At 33.7% G+C, this 22,806-nt stretch overlaps 2 protein-coding genes across 5 annotated transcripts in view; one reads left to right on the top strand and one right to left on the bottom strand.

The window, feature by feature from the left end:
• LOC111085726 (elafin-like) overlaps positions 1-9,589 on the top strand; it is a 38,371-nt gene extending 28,782 nt beyond the window's left edge. For 2 of the 3 annotated variants that reach the window (XR_002610542.1, XM_022385661.1), the window contains one exon: positions 9,076-9,589. Coding sequence is in view for 1 of the 3 variants with exons in the window: in XM_022385661.1 (XP_022241369.1) it covers positions 9,076-9,278 (203 nt within the window). In the remaining 2 variants the exon portion in view is untranslated. Of the gene's footprint in view, positions 1-8,204; positions 8,317-9,075 lie in introns of all 3 variants that reach the window. The other variant, XR_002610541.1, reaches the window with a different exon arrangement.
• Positions 9,590-15,921: 6,332 nt separating this feature from the next.
• The window catches only part of LOC106459022 (PHD finger protein 21A-like), a 33,769-nt gene continuing 26,884 nt past the window's right edge, over positions 15,922-22,806 (bottom strand). For both annotated transcript variants that reach the window (XM_022385650.1, XM_022385656.1), the window contains exon 8: positions 15,922-22,536. In XM_022385650.1, the coding sequence (XP_022241358.1) occupies positions 22,432-22,536 (105 nt within the window). In that variant the 3' untranslated portion in view covers positions 15,922-22,431. The remainder of the gene's footprint in view (positions 22,537-22,806) is intronic.

The following is a 22,806-nucleotide window of genomic DNA, read 5'->3' as shown; positions in this document are numbered from 1 at the left end:
CCTGAACACTTGTGCCATGTTTGGTACTGCCAGCTTTTGAGTGAGGGTAGAAATATAGTTTCAAACATGACGTCCCGGGATGCCGATGCTTGGGTGACCTTCTGGGGTCGTTTTTAACTACCTTGTAATGGGGCTACACCATATGGATGGACAACCCCTAGGCCGTCGCTATTCCGCCTGCAAAGATTGGCTCTAAACCTATAGGAGGAGTTGGCGAAAAAAAAACAAGCAAGTAAATTCAGAAATACACAATGTGAATTAATATACGATAAATATGTTAAAAAACATGACACAATCAAAGCCACATATTTTGAATACATAATTTACTAAATTGTCATTTGCTGAGCGATTTAGATAAATGTTAATTCGTCCAATATTATTATTATTATCATTCGTAGAACAATTATAATTACTTTTAATGAATAGATAAATAATTTGTAGTTCATTTAAAAGCCTTTGTGGTAAAAACAATGTACACTTGTAATGATTAATGTTAATTACTTTTCGTATTAAGCGCACAATGGACTATATGCACCGTGCCCGCTACAGGGATCGAATCCAAAATTCTAGCGTTATAAGCTCTCCAACTTACCACTAAGTCACAGACAGCAATGAATATATTTATTACATATTGTAAAAAATCATGGGAAATCATTCAGAAGGAGTTGCTTCTATTCATTGGGCTTACCCTTAACTGAAAATATCTAAATTTGTTTTTGACTTTAAATTAAAATGTTAATTTTTATCGATTTTATATGTTATTGTTGTTGGTATTCTTTTTTAACGCTACTAATTTTTTTTGCAGTTGAATAAAACAACAAGATCTTCAGGTCCAATTTTTATTTCAGTAGTTTTGTCACACTCACTGATAAACATAATTAACGTAATTTTGGAAAATGAATGCCTGTCTGTTGGGGTTGTCTCAAGGTTAGAACTATGTATCTCTATTCGGGATACGGTCATTTGATTGCTTAATAATTTATGTCCCAATATGATTTCGATAATTCTTACTTTTAGAAGAGGCTTAAAGTACCATAACTATATATGGTATAGTTCTACTAACAGTAATTTTAATTATGTTTAATTAATTTAATTAAAAAAAACGGATGTCTGTCCGTCCTTTGCGTATGAATGTAAAGTAGAAGAGAAAAAAACAGTTATATATACGGGTATAAGGCCTGCTGGGGGCAACTCTTATGGGTGCATGTTAACTTCTGTGTGCATGTGTTGTCAAAATTTAAGAATTAGTTTTATTGTGGCCTTTTGTGGTCTTCATTCAGGAATAGCTGGTCCACAGTATAACTGTATAGTTTAAACATACCATACTGTCAAGCAAGGCATACTAAAACTTAATATTAAACATTTTTATTGGAACTTATACAAGTATTTTAAATTTTATAAAGATAAGTAAGGATCGATATATACTTACCTAGCTAGCTATAGTAATATAGAAAGTTTTAATACTACAAAAAGTATTGAAACAATAAAGTCAAAACTACAAAGCTTTACTTTTGTTCAGCCAATACTGTGAAATAGTCATTGTTAATATTCAGATATTCTAAAGGTGATTTTAAACGGGCGATTTCTATATTATACTGTTGAAAATGAAAGTAATCTCAAACCCAGCTTTCGTAGTGGCGTGAAAACACCTGGCTAGGTTGGATAAGCTGTTTTATTTTATAAGCAAATAAGTTAGTCGAAATACAGTAGGGGAAGTATCCAGTTCAGCAATATCTAAGTTTGTTTCTTTTCTTCGTTATTCAGTTGACCTTTGGGTATGTGAAATGTAAATTTTGTTTCTTTGATTTTTGAATTAAAAACTCATCAACACTAACTATGGGAGATTAAGTCGTTCTCTACAAACGTTTTTAAGGTTACGCTTCCATTACAAAAGTTAATATCAATACTAAACGATTATAACTACATCATACAGTCTAATATTTAAAAAAGACTTGTGATTAAATGCATATGATAATAGTTTTTGCCTTTGAATATTGAATTTCCACGTTTGTTTGTTTTTGATTTTTGTAAATTACTGGTTTCCATAATTTCTTGTTTTGTTACTATGTGCATAACCCAAAAACTTATCCGACTAAGACTTTGTAGGTTAAAACGTCCATCTGAATCGCATAAAAACGATAATGCAAATTAGATAAACTTGTGGTATTCTCAGTTTAAACTAATTTACGCATAAAGTATTAGGTAGAACCGCTTTATGACGGGAGGATCGGCAGGATAAGTAAGGTGAATGTAACTAAATTAACTGATTTTAAAGCGAAGAAGTAAACAGACTGGATACAATGTGTAACGCAAAATGAAATCAATCTTTATTTAAACCAAAGACAAATACAATGTGTGTTCACTTGCTCTCTTTACACTGGATGGTTACACTTCACTGAATTCGTAAACTGATCAACTGGCTTTCTTCCCTCGAGATTCCTTCCCGTCACCAAACTCATTTAAGATTCCTTGCATTTATGTTTTAAATATAACGTTTCTTACTTAACAGGGAAACTTTGGATTCATCCATCGCGATTAGCACTACCAACAAACCAAGATGCGGGATCGAAAACTGGGGCTGAACATGTGTGAGAGCGTTATAATGTGACAGTCAGTCCCACTATTCATTGGTAAAAAGTAATCCAAGAGTTGGCGACGGGTGGTATTGCCTAGCTGCCTTCCTTCTAGTCTATCATTTTGTAATTATAGACGACTTGTGCAGGCAGCCCTCGAGTAGTTTTGCGTGAAATTTCAAAAATAATTTCTCTAGAGAATAACACAGGAAAAAAGGTAGCTAGAACGAAACTAGCTTAACGAATTTCTGAACTACGTTCCTGTTATCGAACAGGCTCGCCCTTTCAGCCGTGGGGACTTTATATAGTGACAATCAATCCCACTATTCGTTGGTAACAGAATAGCCCAAGGGTTGAAGGTGTTGACCAGCTGCCTTCCCTCTAGTCTATCACTGCTAAATTAGGGATGGCTAATGCAGATAATCCTCGTGTAGCTTTGTGCAAATTCAAACAAAACTAAATTTAGCCACATGTTATACGAAAATACGCACAGATTTGCAACAAATGGATTTTTTTTTTAAACAACCCTACATTAAAATAAGAAATTAGAAAAGGTTTGGTATGAATGCACTTATAACTTATGGCTTATAACTGTCTAATGACGTGTTTAGTAAAACCTAGAATTAGATTTGTGGTATACATTTCATGTTTGGTTAGTAGTTAGGACGATTGTTCAAACAAACGCACTGATTGACTGTCTCATGCAAAAGGAGAAGGGGTCAAGACGACGACCTCGTAGTCCCACGAAGTGGAAACCAAAGGGCACGTTGTAATATTTATGGGTTTTTGAGTCCTTTTTAATTCAACATACAGTAAACTAAATTAATTTAGGTGTGTGAATAACGCTATGACATTGTTTCTAATTCATTATTAGATATTAAAGAATGGACCAACTATTTAATGACTATGTGTGTGTGTGTGTGTATGTATGTATGTGTTACATTTTATTCACACACCCAAACTAATTTAGGCTACTGTATAGGACTAAAAAACCCAGTAAGCATTATATTCACTTCACCCTTATAAGGGACTTAACTGTATTTCTTTGGTTTGCTTCCACGCTTTATAGATGAGGCTTGAATAGGCGAAACTGCAGTACAGAGCAGAGGGTACGGCCAATCAAAGAATTCATTAGGTCTTTACTCTATGAGATCTTGGACGTGGTCAAATACATCAATGACCTCCTAAGTTCAAAACTGTAATTAGATCACAAGTCGGTCAAGAGATGACCGAGCTATGGGCTAAAACTTTGTATATTTTTAAAATTCATTGACTCACAATTTTTTTAATAACAACGATTATTTTATACACAATTCTAAAACTGAGACTGTTTCCAACTCCAAAATTACAATAAAATACAAATAACCTTCTATACAGGGTAAAACATAGTCAAAAACCCGATGAGACTGGAAAACAGTATCGTACACTACATGTTTCGACGTATATCGCTGTGTCATCCTCAGGACAGTAGTGGGCACAGCACGGATATTCGTTTGTGTAGCTTTGTGTTTCACAACAAACACACAAATTTTCTTTATGTTCATACACAATGGACGGACAGACATTCGATTACCCAAATAATATTATCCTGCTAGTAGAGCGTGCCCAAATTCAAAACTAAGGGCGATCAAATTCATATGGAAAAGGTTGTTTAGAAAAGTTCCTTGTGAACACCTGCAGGGACATAAATTTTTAACCGATCGAATGACCGTACCCGAAATAGAGCTACGTAGAGCTGACCGTGAAAAACAGTTGGCTCAGCTAAATGCAGTTCTGAGAGGCAGACATCCGTTTTCCCAAAATATATTTTTGTAAAATTAGTTTCTATTTCATTGCATTTTACTTTCGAACTAAACGAACTTTATGGTATTGCATTTTCTGACACATTTCTGAAACTACTGAACTTACTTATACAATTCCACGGCTAATTGATCGAGTAACTGAATATACGTGATTACTAACACTAAAACTTTTCTGACACTCGAGTATCTCACTCTAGATGTTCACTGGATATTTAACCACTTCAATAAATACTTCACAGGATTCATATTCATTACATGTTAACTCCTTCACTACTCTGAACTGGTCACTCTTATTTATATCAGTATTATTTTGTTTTTAGATATTTCGCAAAATCTCTCGATCATTACATCATTATTAGCAACCCTCTCTAACAAACAGATAAATAATAACATTGAAAATATAGCTTACATTTATTTTGTTGGCTTCTCGAGGTCGGTAGGATGTTTAGGTGTATCACTCGCTATGCAACTTTATTGAATACTGGTACAAACTTTCTTAGAAAGTCTCCCCTACTGTCCCCCGATGGGTCATCGATGAGTTTGCCGACTTACAAAGCTAAAATCAGGGTTCTATTCTCCGCAGTGAACATAGCAGCTAGCCCGTAATGGCTTTGCTTGAAAACAAAACAAACCAAATCAATCTCTTCTACTGGCCAGTTTCTTCGTATTAGTATAATTAATTTCAACCTGTTGTTTAACTTTTACATCTGGGTATCTTAGAGATCTGGGCTATACCCATTAATCCCTGAAAGTTTCACGAGACCAGAGTAAGGGAAGTTTGCACTAAGACAATAGTGCCCGGCATGGCCAGGTGGATAAGGCACTCGACTCACAATCTGAGGGTCGCGGGTTCGAATCCGCATCCCACCAAACATGCTCGCCCTTTCAGCCGTGGGGGCGGTTTTGGAATTTCGCGCAAAGCTACACGAGGGCTATCTGCGCTAGCCGTCCCTAATTTAGCAGTGTAAGACTAGAGGGAAGGCAGCTAGTCATCACCACCCCCGCCAACTCTTGGGCTACTCTTTTACCAACGAATAGTGGGATTGACCGTCACATTATAAAAACAAACAATCGTCGACTCAAATTTTGTTCTTTGTTCTCGACTGTGCATAGTAAAAAATTAAGGTTAGTGGACTTTTCTTCTTTATTAAACTTACAATTTTAATTATACATAGTAGCTTTAGTCTCAAACTTACCAAAAACATATTAATATATTTTAACTGGTTAAGAATGTTTTCTTAATATATATACGTTAGAAGTTTAGCTGATTTCTTGGTATAAACAGCATTCCTAGAGGAGGGGAGTAGCTTAATTGTTAGTATACCGGGCTGCGTTTAGAAAAATTTAAGGTTTGAGCCGTAGTTTCAGCAGAAGGGCCGTTATAGCTATGACAGTCACTCCAGCCATTCGATTAAGAATAGCCCTATAGGTGGTTAGTGTTTTGGACTATTTGTCTTCCCTCTTGTCAGCATTTCTAAATTATAGATGTCTGTTTGAGCTTTGGGCCACTTTAGCCCACGTGTCGCATAAGGTGTTGTTCAGATTGTAAATACCAAGTACCATGCACGTGTCGCATAATGTGTTGTTCAGGATGTAAATACCAAGTACCATGCACGTGTCGCATAAGGTGTTGTTCAGGATGTAAATACCAAGTAACATGCACGTGTCGCATAAGGTGATGTTCAGGATATAAATACCAAGTACCATGCACGTGTCGCATAAGGTGATGTTCAGGATATAAATACCAAGTACCATGCATTCTTTATTATTCCAAGCCAGAAGTTTTACATTCAATGCACTGGAATTAAGTTTTAATGTAGCAAGCATCATCTTTCGAAAGGAAGCGATAAAGTTCTGTTTTGTGCTCTGATTAGGATACAAATTACGAAACAATAAGCTTTAAAAACATTACTTATTCACATTTAATATTGTACAATCCGATTATAGTTGGCTAATGAGCAGTGGCTAACACAGTGAGCTAAATGTTTGGCACAGGAGTGGATCCAGGGTGTCCGACCCCTTTTTCCAGTGCAAAAATATCAGATAAAAAGGTAAAAAATTTAATTGACATTTTTTGCTCATATTTCTGTATTTAAAATGGGTCTTGATCGCCTATAACGTTTATAAAGTTAAAGACAGGCGTAAAAGATCTTTTCTCCCAAAAATATTATGGTCGATCTTTGAAGGAGCACTTTTCATTGATATGACTATCAAACTGTCCATCCCTCTCTCTCTAGTCCATCAGTGATATAACTTGATTCCAGGTAACTTTAAGATCCCGATTATAACAATCATCTTCACAAATGAAGGCAAGGATGTTCTTGATGTTCGCAGAAAGTACTGGTCATTCAGAATTTTTATCGCTAATTTCCAGAAGAAAAATATCAGGAACTGGCTACAGAGAGATTTCAAATTTCAAAAAGTCTCCAGCTTCTCATGGAGAGGGGCAATCCTCCTCTCAAACTCTCCTTCTTGGATGTTTCTCCGATATCAATTCCCTTTAAAAATCCTGGATCCGACCCTGAGAGGAGCGATTTTTTTAAAACCATTTAGTCGCATAATATTGTGTAATTAGTAGAAGGTTTTTAGTTTTTGTTTGTTTGTTTTTTTAATTTCGTGCAAAGCTACACGAGGGCTATCTGCGCTAGCTGTCCCTTATTTAGCAGTGTAAGACTAGAGGGAAGGCAGCTAGTCATCACCACCCACCGCCAACTCTTGGGCTACTCTTTTACCAACGAAAAGTGGGATTGACCGTCACATTATAACGCCCCCACGGCTGAAAGGGCAAGCATGTTTAGTGTGACGGGGATTCGAACCCGCGACCCTCAGAGTACGAGTCGAGATAACATCAATTAAACTCAGAGTTTCAAAGAGCGTAGTGATCATCATAAGATCTCATGTTACCACGTTACCGAAACATTCTCACTGCATTAATTTGTGATATCAAATTGCTAATTGTGCTACTGTATATTATGACTGTGTGTCGTTTACTCATGCACACATTTGTAAATTTCATATCACTGTGTGCTAATATTCTTTAATAAGAAAATCTCGGTGTCTTCAAGAGAAAAAGAAGACATTCAAATTACTTTGTATGTAAACATATGAAGAATTTACTAATTTTATATCCCATATTCATTAATAAATATTTTATGGTGTGCATGTTAAGGGTGTGGTGTTTTCAAAGGAAGAAAAAAAACATAATTGAAAATAATAATATTAACATAAAAAATAAACAAATTTGTAATTCATATTTGCACCCTCCATTATACCATACGAGTTTATTTAGATATGGAAGCTCATAAGTCTAGTGTAATAATAAGTTGACAAACAACGATTTATAAGCATAATAAAGTGATATATATATTTTGGGGAACATACTACATGTCTCCACGAACATTGATCTGTCTTCTTCAGGTATGACAGACCAATGTCCTGTTGAAACATTTAGTATGTTCCTGAAAAAAAGATAGATCAATATCCTGTCGAAACATGTTGTATGTTCTCCCAAAAAGAAATTACTTTATTATGCTTATAAGTCGTTGTTTGCCAACTTATTACCATATTAGTTTACTATGGGCCTTTCATTGCCAGAAGAAGTACGTTTGTTCATGTTTGAGGAAATCCTTATGAAATTCAATGAACAAGATCAAAAACCACTTGAAACAAATAAGTGACTATACAAATGTATTCTGGTTGAAATATAATCAATATGTTTCTTATAAAAATTAGACATTAATATTACATTTCCTTCTTTCTTTTCATTAACTCTTCCACTGCCGTGGACACATAATGGACACAAACGTGGACACGTAATGTCTTCCTCTAGAGCACCGACATGAGAGTTTGGAATGTTGTAAAACGTGCGTCTTTCTGCGTTTTATTGTATATCTGATAATCAACCGAACAATGAGATAGTGGTTGAACACTAAGCAATATGGGTAGGATATGATTTCTTTTTAATTATATTGAAAATGAACATTTGACTCATTTCTACACACTAACATTTTGCATCATCAAATAAAGTATGTATTTTTGAGGGGAAAAAACAAAAGTATCTCTTGCAAAGAATATCATTTTGGGTTTGTTGATATTACAGAATAATAACTTGCACACAGTGATCAAATATTTGTTTGTTATTAAGCAGAAAGCTGTACAAAAAGATGTTTGTGATATGCTCACCGCAGGGATCATAGCCTCGAATTTTGAACTATATACCCTCAAACTTGCAGTTAAGCAACCGGGTGGGTGAGTGTTTGTTCAAGCTCCAAGCTCCTCCATGGCTATTTGTGTTAACCGGCCTACTATGAAGTGCTAAACTAGAGAAAAGACAGTTAGTCCACACCACCAATCGCTAACTCTCACATTATAACACCCCCACCTTAACCACCAGGCTCAACCCTAATTTTAAATTGATAGACCAGACGGAAGGCAGTTAGTCAACAGCTCCCACCGCCAACGCTTGTTGTACTCTAATCAATAGTGCGATTTGGTTGTCACTTTTATAACGTACTCAGTAACTCAACGGGACATGAACCATGGACCCTCGGATTCACAATCCGACATGCTACCCACTAAGTCATTTCTAGCTTGCGTTTGAAAGTGAAACATTAAATAAAAATAAAAAATTCGTATTTCTAAATCGATTTCATTAGAATAGATGCAATTTGACTAATATAAAGTTTATTGGTTATTTTCAGAGGGATTTTGTCCAGTTAGCGACCCAAGACTAAATACGTGCACACTCTCTCCAGTATTAAATGTCTGCGAAAATGACGAAGACTGCCCGGGGACCAAAAAGTGTTGTGATAATGGATGTTCCAAAGTTTGTGCTGTTGCTCTACCACGGCCGCCTTTAAAACATATACCAAACGAACGAAGACGACCCGTAGTTTTTGGATAGATGTTACTTGAGCATGGTCATTTTTATTGGAAGCTACAAATAATGAACGTCTTTTGAAATAGGAGAGTGTTTACATCATTTACTCGTGTCAGAGGCGTCATTAGGCAATGGCACAGGGGGGCCTGAATCTTTTAAGCACCTATAGCGACGCCTCTGACTCGTGTTTTAATATTTTACAAAACGTATCGAATACTCACCTAATGTAAGAAATTTTGCTTAATTTCATATAAAATACCTAAGAAAATTAAAAGTTGTTTGTTTATATATGTGTGTGTATTTTTAATAATTTTTTTCAGTACTTTCTTTTATGATTTGGCTCAATGCAACTAAACCCTTTCGAAATGATTTATTAAATAATAATAAAAAAAATGCACAAATTTGATGAGTACAGTTTCAATACTTTTAAATTTATTAGCCGTTACACAATTCTTCACAAGTGCAACTGAATAGGGCCCGGCATGGCCAGGTGGATAAGGAGCTCGACTCTCAATATGCGGGTCGCGGGTTCGAATCCCCGTCCCACCAAACATGCTTGCCCCTTCAGCTGTGTGGGCGTTATAATGTTACGGTCAATCCCACTATTCGTTGGTAAAAGAGTAGCCCAAGAGTTGGGAGTGGGTGGTGATGACTAGCTGCCTTCCCTCTAGTCTTACACTGCTAAATTAGGGACGGCTAGCGCAGATAGCCCTCGTGTAGCTTTGCGCGAAATTCAAAACAAACAAACAAGCAACTGAATATTCGTTTGTTACAACCACAAAAAAAAAGAGCAAAAATTGCATATTTTTAAGCATGTATCTAACATTTATTTCTCGACATTTGACAAGCAGGCCGTCACAGAAATACGTGTAAAAATGAAATATGATAGATACGTTTGCGTGTATTATTTTTCTTTGCTGGCACATTAGAGTATATAGGTTTCTTGTTGTATTTATACAGCCATATAATATGATTTGGTATCGTTTTGGATGAAAATAAAACTCTTTGAAGGGCGTATTGTAACAAATAAAATTTATCCAGTCAGTAAGGCTTGATCAATGCTGTTTGTTTCAGTTGAACCTAGATTATGGTAACATTCTAAACCAGACATTCCCAACCTATTTGCACTTCTCAGGGGGGTACATAGGGGTCTGAGAGTATAACCATGGTTTACACTTTACATGGTGTTTTAATCTACAGTCAGACAAAGAGAGCAAAATGGCTCACATAAATATACGCTCTTTAGACAAAAAGCCGTGATCTTGGTGAACTTTGTGATGTTATTGCTGTGCTACATTATAGCTCATGCTTTCAATAAGTAACGTAGAACATAAGCAATATAGAACACCCTCGTTACAAATCAGCTGATAAACTAGAGATCAGCCAACTGGACAAGCTCTCCTCGCACCATTAGTGCTTTGAGAGAGAATGCCCAAGGGGTACAGAGGAACAAAATAGTTGGGAATCCCTGTTCTGAACAATGAATATAGTCAAAAAAAGCAAAAACTAAATTGCAGTTTTTAACATGGTTTCTTTAAACAAAAATACATGAAGAATGTAATAGCAAAATATTATTTGTAATTCGTAATTTAATACAATCCAGACTGATATTAAATAGTTACGACAGCGGAAGTCACGTGACCATGGTAACACGTCATGAGATTCTCGAAGGATCTTGACTTTTCCTGGCAACTCTGGTCTGTTCTAGGCGCCCTCTTTTTTTTATGTAAGCCTGACAAATAAAGCGGAGATATGACAGATAATTGAATCAAGCGAGCGGTAGTGACCGTAAGTAAAGTGCGTGAATCGTTGTGAATTATAGCGTGTGTTTAAGCTAATGTGACTGTTGAAATTCTATGTATTGCAAAGTTGTATTGAGAAAGAATAAACTAGTTTTATTTAAGAAAGGACTTATATCGCTGAAGTTCCTCGGGAAGAATTTATACCGGAAATTAACAAACGACCTGATACGCATCAATATTAACTATTTATTTTTATAATTTTCGTATTATATTTCAAACAATATAACTTTTATTTGTATTATTTTTTTACAGAAACTCTTTATTTCTCTATCAGTGAAAGTGAAACTGTTAGATATTTAAACAATAGAAACTACTTACAATGATTTCTTTCTCCTCCCATTAACCCTGCTAACGCCCTCCTTGGGAATCAGGTCAGTTCTTCCATTGTCTTTTATTTAACTACAGTTTAATAAGTTCCTTGTTCTCTTCACAAGTAGGTATGTTGTGCTTTTCACGCACTATATAGTAACTTCAAACACATAATAAATTTAGTTGCTAATGTGTGCGTGAAAGATCGTGTTGAAAACATATAATAGGTGTCTCGCCCCCCCCCTTTCTAATATGTGTGAGACTAGCCTAAACAGCAACACAATCGACCAAATTGTGCCTAGAATTGGGCTTCGTCTCGAAGCAGCATTTCAAACAGTATATACAATAAATTTTCTCATCGATACTGTTGTGGATTCTTAGATACATTGATTACCCTTGAACAAAAAAAATCATAACAGTAATGACAGTATTAAAATAGTAACGTCTCTGTAATGAGTTGGCAAAAGTTTATTTCAAAACTAAGTGGAAAATAAACATATCTTGTTGTCTTGGGTGCCTTATATTAAATAATTTTTGCCTTTGCAAATCAGAAAGAAACATGATAACCACAGCTAATATTAAGTCGTGGTGGAAGGTTGAAAAGCGACTACATTTGTTTTACTTTACGTAGGTGGTGTGATGCCACCGAAAATTTATCACTTTTGGGAAAGGTCTGTAACACCACTTTCCGACACGAAGTATTCACACACTTGAATCATAAAGATGTGTTCAAAGAGAGAACACAAAGGAATACTGATCAGCTTGGGGCACCAAGACCATCCAGAAAGAGACCTGCAACAGTTGGTACCTCAGTGATAAGCAACATTTTCAAATGTACAATAACACAGCAATCCATAGATGCTGTATCCAGTTACTTGACCACTGTTGGTGTTTTTTCTGGAATAGCACGAATAGTTGTTTCCTTCTACAACTGCTTGAGCTAAGACAAATACGCTATGGAAACAACTTCAGTGGCTTTTTCTGATAGAGATCCTTTTTGATTATGCTGTGTACTGTTGCCTAGGACACGTGGACGGCCTTTCCCACTGACACTTGTGGTCGTTGATTATCACCTATTACACGATGCCACACTTTGCTTCCTTTAGTTGAGGTACGACTTGTTGCAGGTCTCTTTCTGGATATTTTTCTCCTTTCATGCCATTAATCATTCATGCACATGATACAGATTGCGGGTTTCTGTGATATAAGGAGCAAAAGCCATGCCAAAGGGTTAAGCCCAAAACCACTATACTGTATCATGATGGACAAACAAACAAAAATGATGCAATAACAAAACTATTTGAATGTGAAGAAATGCAATTGAGACATGGATCTTCTTCATCAAAAAGCTGATGGAAAACAATCAATTAAGAGGAAGAAACCCCCTCACCTGAAATCGGGGAATAATCAGGACTGGTTCAGAGAAGTATAATAAAGAAATGTCAGTAACCAGGATTCAAGAGGTCAGTGAAGAAACAGGAATACTAACCCAGAGAGAGGTAAGTGACACCCTATGACATTTAAAACCGAGACAGTGTAGGTGCTGAGGATCTAAAGGTGAAGGGAAAACAATTAGGAAAGGGAGGAAGAAAAGAAGTGAATAGAGATTGTGTAAGAACCTGAGTGATACAGTACTTGGCTGTGAAAGGAGTCCATGATTAGCAAAGATGACTCAAACCAACTGAATATAAAAGAGATAGTCACTGACAGAAGGTGGGTGGCAAGAGAAAGTAAAGGGACAAGAAGATAAAATATGAGAAAAGACAGGAGTACACAGACCAGGGAACATGAAGGTAGTCATGGAAATAGGCAAGAGTGGAGACTATAGAAGCGAAATAAATTTATGTCAAACAGCTTCTGCCTGAGACTCTAAGGTGTAAGGAAGATCTCATGGTAAATTATTGGAAGCAAGCTACATAAAGAGGATTGAAGTGGTTGAACTACAAAAAAAAGGATGTTACATCTGAAGAGATCTCAACTACACGGAAACCATCTTAGGAGAGAGAAAGAGCCAAAGACGAGACTTTGGTAAAGTGTGGAAAAGGATCAACCAAAGATACTCCAGAAAATCTATCTGGATCCTGGTGAAAGGCCTCAGATTGAATATAACATGAAAACAGATAGTGAATGGATAGACCAAGGCAAAGGCAAAAACGGGAAAAGTGGGCCTTGGTAAAGTATACTGGTGACCATGAGTCAGCATCCAAGCAGGCAGAAGGGATTCCAGGTATTGAGATTTCAAGAAAGCAGAAGAGTAGGGAACATAAACCATGATAAATGAATCATGAAAATGAGGAGAACAAGAAAGGGAAGAGTGAGAACAATGTTGAAGGGAAAAAGAATAAAACTATAGCATAAAAGCATAGAATAAATATTGTGAAGAAACACAAAACTCGACCCATGCAGCAAAGAGAGAGAATAATGATGTGTTCCTCAACAGAGAATGGGGTTAGAATAAAACCAGGATGCAGAAATAGCTGGGCAAAAAAGTAAACCTTGTGGTTGGGCTAAGGAATAACACATAGGAAATTAAGGAACTGGGAAGGAAGGAAAAATCACGAAATGGTGGAAAATGGTAGTAGCATCTTTCAGACAAAGAACCTCTAGCAGCCATAAATATGGTAAAAGCTGTGAGAGGTTTCAAGACATTATGTTGTATAGTATCTAGTGTTTTGCAAACAACTATAATAGAGGTCACTGAACCTTGTCTCATTCCAGATGAAGTTTCGACTTTACAGAGCTAAAGTCTTGTGAGAATGAAGCTGCAGGAACTTTAAAATTATAGTGTAGAACTGCTCGGAAATGTTCTCGGATTTTTTTTTTTAACGATTGATTTGATTCAGTATTCTTTAATAGAGTAGTTACTGTATTGCTGATTATTTCTTCTTTCAGTGCATGAACATTCTTAACTTTTGACTTAAGTGAGATTTAAAATTCCTTTTTCACTTTTGTTTATTTTTGAATTGTGGTAAACTGCTAGATGTGTTAGGGTTACGGTTTATATTGTTTTTCAACCTTGCAAACGGAGATTATTCTATATTCTTGCCTGTACTTCAAACAGTTTTGTGCATCAACTAGTTTCTATATGTTACCATAATCGAATTTCTAGGTCATGAGCTTTTCTTCTAAGGTTCTTCCAATTCTTTGAACCTATATATGCAAAGATTGTGCAAAATCTTTTAAAATTAAACATATCTGATAATGGCAACACTGAGTTCAAGAATAAAGTTAATTTTGAGTGCAAGTGTTTAAGGTGGTCCATTGTGCATGGAGGATGCATTTCCCTCCTATTGGTGGAGGGTTTATTGCCACATGATGATGAAATCATGTACTAGTGCAGTTCTCATCAAAATGCGTGATGTGGGTGAGAGATAATTCAAGGTTAGTGATATACAAAGTCTCAACGGCAGGTGTAAGAGAAATAGCTACTGTGTGCATAAAGGTAAGTGGATCATTTCGAAATTATGTTTTCAGAAAAGCATTTATTAAAACATTCACTTTTAACCCTTTTATTATTTAAAACTGATTAACTCTTACGGTATTCTTGTTCAAATATCATTACTTTTTCAAGTGAAAGGCAAAATATACCAGAATTTGTTGTTTTTTGTGGAACTGAAAAGTGGAATTTTGATCATATACTATTTCTTCATTGACAAAGAAAAAACTACCAAAGGGAAACAAAAAATACTTTGATAATGTGAAAGTATCAATAAACATCCACAGATAAAATATTTTACTACCAAGAAACCTGTTGAGCACAATGTTTACCTTCAAGCATCATGATCAAACCTTTAAAAGAGTACAATTTGAAAAATAGAGGCTCAAAGAATCATTATTATATGTTTGGTCCTTATTCATAAATACTTTAATAACAAAGTGGTAAATTTTCATTGGTAATTTGGCTGGCTGAGCTTGTGGTTGACAGTTAGTATGACTAACTGGAAAAGTAGTGAAGTAATAATTTCCTTTTTCCAACTAATATGAAAACACATGCAGATAAGTAAAATCACAGTTTACACAAACATTTACAAAAATTAAACTTTTTTTTTTTCCAGCAGGATTAATTGTTGTGCTAAATAGCTAATATAAGTAGCTTTCAAGAGAGGTATCAGTATAGCTCAGGGAAACAAGTACAGAGAGTGTATCATCAAACAATTACATTTATAATGTTTATTTATTATGAACAGCTAATATTACCAAATTAAACTTAACCTAAAGTAACAGAAAATAAACTATTTCTTTGACTAATGGAATACATGAAAGAGACACATGAATTTTAAAAACCTTATTCATTCTTGTTGGAGTTGTTTGCATTTTTGGTTTTGCCTTGTGGTTGATGTACCTGTTTATATGTGGAATTAATTAATTTCTTTTGCCAATGCAAAGGTGGCTGAATAAAAAAATAGTAAAAATTATGGTCTACTTTGTAATCTAGAAATGTTTTAGTTCGGTATATTCTGCATATGTACAAGATAATTCTTTACTCTCAACAGCATTACAGTTGTTCAGAATATTATTTTCCACTAACTTCTCATGCTTTCCAGACTGACATAAACAAAAAGATTTACATGGGTTCTACCTTGTTTATCAGAACGTTTCACTTAATCCTGTGAAAATTCAATAGACCATTAATTAATATCATTAGTGGCTCAACAGGTCAGGCTACATGTAGCTCAAACATCTAGATTCATTTAAGCAATAAAACTGAACATGAAAAACACATTTGGCAGAAATAGCTAGTGTCAGATCATGCAAGTCTACATGCCAAGTTTATTACACCTATACATAATTAACTAAGGTATTTTAGATAGAATACAAGAGAAGGTTAAGTAGTTGAAGAAACACTGAAAAGAAAATTTTATCTATTCATACCTAGCTGATGAAGGTGACAATAAAATCACCTGTAATGATTATTAGTGGTATACGATTAAACTACAATGGGTTCAGTTTTACATGATATAAAACTGACAACTTAAATTATAATTCATTGTGATAACTCTCTTCACTGCACTACTCAGTTTAAATTCTCATAGAAATAATTTCAATTCACAAACAAAAACAGGTACATGCCTCAGAGTTTTTTCAAATCTCTTATTTATTGCAATTAATAAGTTTTGAATTTTACAAACCCACACAAATAAAGACAGCTGCCTGATAAGAAGAGAAAAATCAAGTTAAAACTATAAAACATTTACTACAATTTCTTTTGGACAAGATAAAAAGAAAGGCACTGTTCCTATGGTCCAAATATTACATAAACAGGACAAGTATACAAGCAAGTTTACAGGAATAGCTCAGTGACTAAAAGAGCAGAACACAAATGTTTTTCACATTAGAGTCACTTATGTGTTTTACAAAAGATTTCACATCTGCAACAGAACCTACATATCTTTTTTCCTTGTTAAATTTCAAAGTTGTAAGATGTTAGATAATGCTCATTTTCAGGCACTTTTGCTATACAAAGGAATAGCAACAATACAGATTCTTATACAAATAGTATTTATGTAGGAATTCACCTAAAAAAATCATCACTACTAGAACTCTCAAAAATGAAAAAAAGAAGGAAAAAAGCTACAACCATATCATCTAAGAATGTGTTGTACCCTACTAAATGTCTCAACTTGTTTTCCACTATAATGCAAGAATAATAGCAGTTTTTCATTCATGAAACTCCAAATTTCAATTGCTTACTAATTTTGAATTGAAGCATGTGCAGAGTGTCCCAGAAGTCTGGATCCAAATGAAAAAAATACATAACTAATTCTTAATTTATTTATTATTCAAATTGCATGCCATTAACAGCCATACACATATCAGTTCTTGGTATACTGTGCCATCAGGGTATTGTTTTTCCTGAAATATGTACAACTGACATTAGAAATGTGTTTGTTTAACTCTAATAATATAACGTCTATTTTGGCTACAAGTCCAGACTTCTGGGACAACCTGTATGCCAATGCAAGTAGCAATGTGTAGATATGTATAATACTAGTAGTATAATACTTTTCAAATAAATAAGCTATGAAAGATATTTACCTGATCATAACTGAAGTAACTAAAAATTTACCTACAGCTTCACAGTTATGATTGGTTCCATTTCACAACATTATGGGTACACACATTGTACACTGCAGAAATAGTTCAACCTTTACATACTATGTATGTATATTATATTTGGCTTCCTCATATAATAGTGAAAACCTTATGATATCAATATAAAATGTGTGATGTGGCAGTTTGAATTATTTTACTTAGATACATATATTGATGGAAGACTAGCTGCTGAATAACTGAAATGGGTTAAAATTGTAAAAATTCAGATACAGCACAGTTTATGTAATTATTTTGAACAGCTTAATTGGTTTTTCTTCAAGATACAAGCATAATGCCAAAACATCATGCTATGTTTTATGTAAGACTTTGTATACCATGATATAAACACCTATTTACTGGGCAAGTCTAAGTATACCAAACTAAAAATGTTAGTGAGAATGAGGAAAAAAAAATTACAAAATAATTGCGTTAGTCAAACGTCGCAAACACTGATATTGAGTTAAAATATACATCTTATTTTAATATTTACAGTGTGAGCTATTTTATAAACTAAATAGATATTCATGTCTACTGAGATACCATCATTACTTGTTTGTTTTATTATTAAACACAAAACTAAATGATAGGCTATCTGTGCTGTGCCCACTCCAGGTATCGAAACCTGATTTTTAGTGTTATAAGCCCTCAGACCGAGGTACTTTGGGAGGAATCACCGTCATAAATTACCGATCGAATGTAAAAACAGTAAGTTCTATTATAAAAATACTGTAGTTATGTATTAGAATATTCCAAGAATCATTGCTTTTGACACATCCACAAATAAAGACTAAAAATTGGTGTCAGTCACTTGATGTTTGATGATATACTGTCCAATTTGTTTATTCTGGAATCAACTATATTAAATTTTTTATACTGCTATCAAAAATAACAGTGTAAGGTTAGAAATAAAGAATACTTAAGCTTTCTTTAAGTATTCATCATATTAGATTTGATTAGTTAAGTAATTCCTTAGAGAAAGACAGTTTGAAACAATGCACAAAAATGTAAAGTTTCATTGTAATTGGATAACATCTAGATGTAGCAAAACACAGGAGGAAGTTGCAAGAAATTAACAAAATAGTTTGAATTTCCTAATTTTAAAGTCCAAAAATTAATTTTACTCTGATCTTGCATGTCAATTTTTATAACTCTAAAATAGCACACAACTCATGTGATAAAACATCTATATTAGTTACAGAACAAAATAATGACCCAATTAAATTTTCAATTTTCTTAACAAGTACTTTGTTCTTATTTGATAAATAATATCAATGTGACAGTTAATAAAAAAAACTACTAAATCAAATTCATTTGCCACAGACACTTTACACAAATGGTTGATTAAAAAGTTATAAACTCTGGAATAATCAGCTACAATAACAAAAGTTTTCTTGATAAGGCATTTCACACATAATAAACTTTTCAGCACTTACAATCCGTATAAAAGACAACCAGTTTCTTTTGTTCATTCAGAATAGAATTCTACTAAACTACACTACAAAGGGTCTTGATTTTTACTTTGGTTTACCCTTGTTCATGGTTACTGATGAGCTGTGGAATTACCTAAAACTAGTCTCATTTAGTGATATATACGCACATCCAAGAATAAACTGGAGATCACTTTATTACTTATAAATTACTTTAAATATTATTTATGTTACAGGGCATGCTGACATTTAGCATGAGCAATTATTTTAAAGCCCACTACACCAAGGTTCAGCAGACAGAGAATAAATGAGAACAAGGTTGTTGGATCATTTTAAAATATATAGCAAAACCACAAAATGACTATTCCATAAGCTTAAAAATAAGAATGCTGAGACATGTGACACAGTTGACAAGTAGGTTATTTTAACATTGATAAGCAAATTAAGGGACAACAAACTCAACATCAAAGTTAGTTCAGATGTAATTAATCATAAGTTCCCAGACTGAATCAGCAATCATTGTCCATTCTCTTTAATAATTTTTTTTAGGCTTACCTTTTTCCTATTACATTAGTAGGATTTTAGTGTACCCACTAAACACGGTATTTTGACTTTTTAAAAAAATTAATTTTTGTTAACTCTTTCTCATGCAACATGTAACTGTACACCAATAATAACTACTGAAATATTTACAGTATGTCTCAATAAAAAAACTACATGTATAAATTTACTTTTAGTTGTAAGATAAAAAACTTGACCCTAAGGTTAATATTTAATACAGCACAACATTGATCATCATTAAAACTTAAGCTAAAAACATTTGTTATAATGTACAACATTTATAAATTTTTTATTACATTTAGTAAATCTCTTAACTATTAAAATTTGTCATAATTTCACCAAAGATTGTTAGATAATACAATTTACACACCTTAATATTTTTAGCAAGTGCCCCGTTGTAAGGATTTTATATTAAAATTAGGATATCAAAGATAAACACTTAAAATTGAATAATGTGGAAAGAGTAAAACTTGTCTTTTTTTTTTTTAATAGTAGAAGTCACAATACCATGGCACGCGTTTTAAAAATATGAATTAGTAAAAATATATTATTTTAATACATTAAAAGTCAAAATCATAGTGAAAGTCAATGTCTTACAAACTATAAACAAACGTCTTAAAATTACCAAATTAATAAAAAACAAAATGGTAAATTTTTGGGAAATTAGAAACTTTGTATGTTTAAATAAAAATGATGTTACATTATTGCAATGTCTAATATATTCTAACATTAAATGATTGCAACAGATCAGTATTGTATGTTACTCTTTTGGTGTGTGTGTGTGTGTGTTTGTATATAAATAACTAGAAAGAACAGGAAGTAAAGTCACTGTCTAAAAAACACACACACACACAATGAAATTAAGCTTTCATTTTGCATTTACTTGCAGCAAATACTAATGTGTTAAAAATCATTATAAATATTGTGCTTGGAAAGGGGGAAAATATACATTTGGAGTTGATAAACTACAGCAATTCACAATACGAAAGTAAATATAATATATACTATATTCAAGAATATACTTTTTTTAAATCCTCAAATATTATTACAAAAAATGTCTACAGGAAAACTTTGGTCTTACCACAGAACTTCTAATACATTTATAGTACAGTTGGATGATAAAAGAAGTAAGGGTATTCCTATTTTCAAAACTACACTGACTGGCCAATTTATTATAAACACCCACAATACACCATTTATTTGTGTATACAAAATAGACTGATTATGTTATAGTCACAATATGATTAACTTGCAAGATAGCTGGTGAGAACAGGAATCTTTCTGACTTTTAAATAGGCATGTCTAGCAGCAACACTGTTATTAAACAGTGTTATTAAACACCTTTTTTTTTGCACAGTTGTTCAGACATCTTTTAATTAGTCTATTAAGAGTGACAATAAAAAATAACTGGTTCTAGACAAAACTGTAGTCACAAACTGGTATGGACCTATTGAGGAAAAACCAATGGAATAGTCAGAGAAAGAGCAACAACATACATTAAACTGCATTCCAATAACCAATACCTTTGACAGTAGTCAGAAATTAGCTAACTGCAACCTTAACATGCAAAATAAATTACATAACCTGTCATATGGCATCCATAAATCACTAAAAAATATTTACACTGATGCAAATAGGAAAGGCTTTAATGGTTCTCTTCTCAGAGTGCAAACTGTGACCATTTAATAATTGGCAGTGTATGATGTCTGCTGAAATGTAGCTTCCCATTCTTCTGTACTGACAATGAGGTTAACATATGGAAAAAAACTACATGAAATGCCTGACTCTATTATGCTCTTCCAACAATGAAAGCTGTTGGAGGTAGTGTAGTAGATGAAATGCATTCTTATGGCAGTGAATAGTGGGTCAATAGCACTCAGTACATATTTGAGCACTGTTACTCATCATGTTTATCACACAATATCCTGTTAGACAAGAGGTCTTCCATCTATTGTGTGAGTATTTTATGAAGCTTGTTCTCAAAATAGGTGACTGTGACATACCTTGGCCAGCACCACTGCCAATTGTAACTTCTGCTAAGCATCCTTAAAATGAGCTAAAACATTGTACTTGTCCCCCTTACCAACAATTGTCAGCTAATTGCAGAGTATACATATACTTTGGAAAAAAATGGATTATTATTAGACAAGATACCTCCCTGGATCTTGTGAAATCTATACAATTTAAGGTTATTATTGTAGCAAAAAAAAGTTGGCCATCCTCATATCAACTGGAATGCATTAATAAAGTGGCTAATCTGTGTACATACAAGTTTCTATTTATACATTAATAAAGATACATTTATTTAAAATGAAAAGACCAACTTAAAAAACCAGCTTCACAGTTATTCAAGAAATGCAATGGCAACATTTAAACTCTTAATGCTTTCTCATTAGCTTTGATCAACAGGGGTATTAAAAAATATGGCTATTACTGTCAGTTCCTAAGAATTTGAACAACATTACTTATGAAGTAGTAAGTACATTTTTATACTATTTGGCACAAACCTAGTGTATCAAAAACAACTTTCCTTAATAGACATAGCTGGAAAGCAAAGTTCATAGGAAAAACAACCCGTATATACGAGATAATAAGGATGGTCAAGGATTTGCAAACAATATATTTTGCTCATTAGACTAATTGCTTTTACTTTAGTTCTGGTTAGCACATTTTACACTTCATAGGAAAAAGGTCTGTTAGAAATGCTTAGACATCAATGCTTTCTAAGTATCATACTGAATTTAAAATGTAACCTTAAAAATAACTCTAAAATATTTAGTACAAGAATACTGTATAAGGAATAGGAATGATAATTTTTTTAAGACTTCTTTTATATATTTATCATTCATATGCATCTATACATAAAATGTTCTGCACTATGAACTCAACCACAACACAAAATAAAGATATTTAAAATAAAAAAGGAAATCCCCATTCAAACACAAAGTGAATCATAGTTTGTTTATCTATAAATTGTGGAAAAAATCACGAATGGTCCTTGACTTCACAAATAAACTTCTCAAGTTTATCTATACAATCTGTTGTTTTCTGGTATAAGGTTTGTAACTGTACTTGCTTCTTCGTCTTGTTCTGTAAAAGAAAATGCTTGATCAATTTAACTAATATGCCAATATTTCTTTTAAATATACAGTATGCAGAAATGTGAAGCTTATGTATATGAGCAAAATACTTGTGATGATCATAATGTATATTATAAAAGTTCAGTTCATCATCCAGGAATTTATTTTTTCCAACTGAATTTGGTTAGTTTAAAAAAAAAACATCTTCAAACAAAATTAGTCTCTCTCTCTCGACATGGGCTCAGTCAATTTGACCAACCACGTAACCTCTTTGTACTCA

This window comes from Limulus polyphemus, unplaced genomic scaffold, assembly GCF_000517525.1.
Source record: "Limulus polyphemus unplaced genomic scaffold, Limulus_polyphemus-2.1.2 Scaffold25, whole genome shotgun sequence".
NCBI lineage: Eukaryota > Metazoa > Arthropoda > Merostomata > Xiphosura > Limulidae > Limulus > Limulus polyphemus.
The sequence above is the reverse complement of the archived record's forward strand: the minus strand, read 5'-3'. Positions and strand labels throughout refer to the sequence as shown.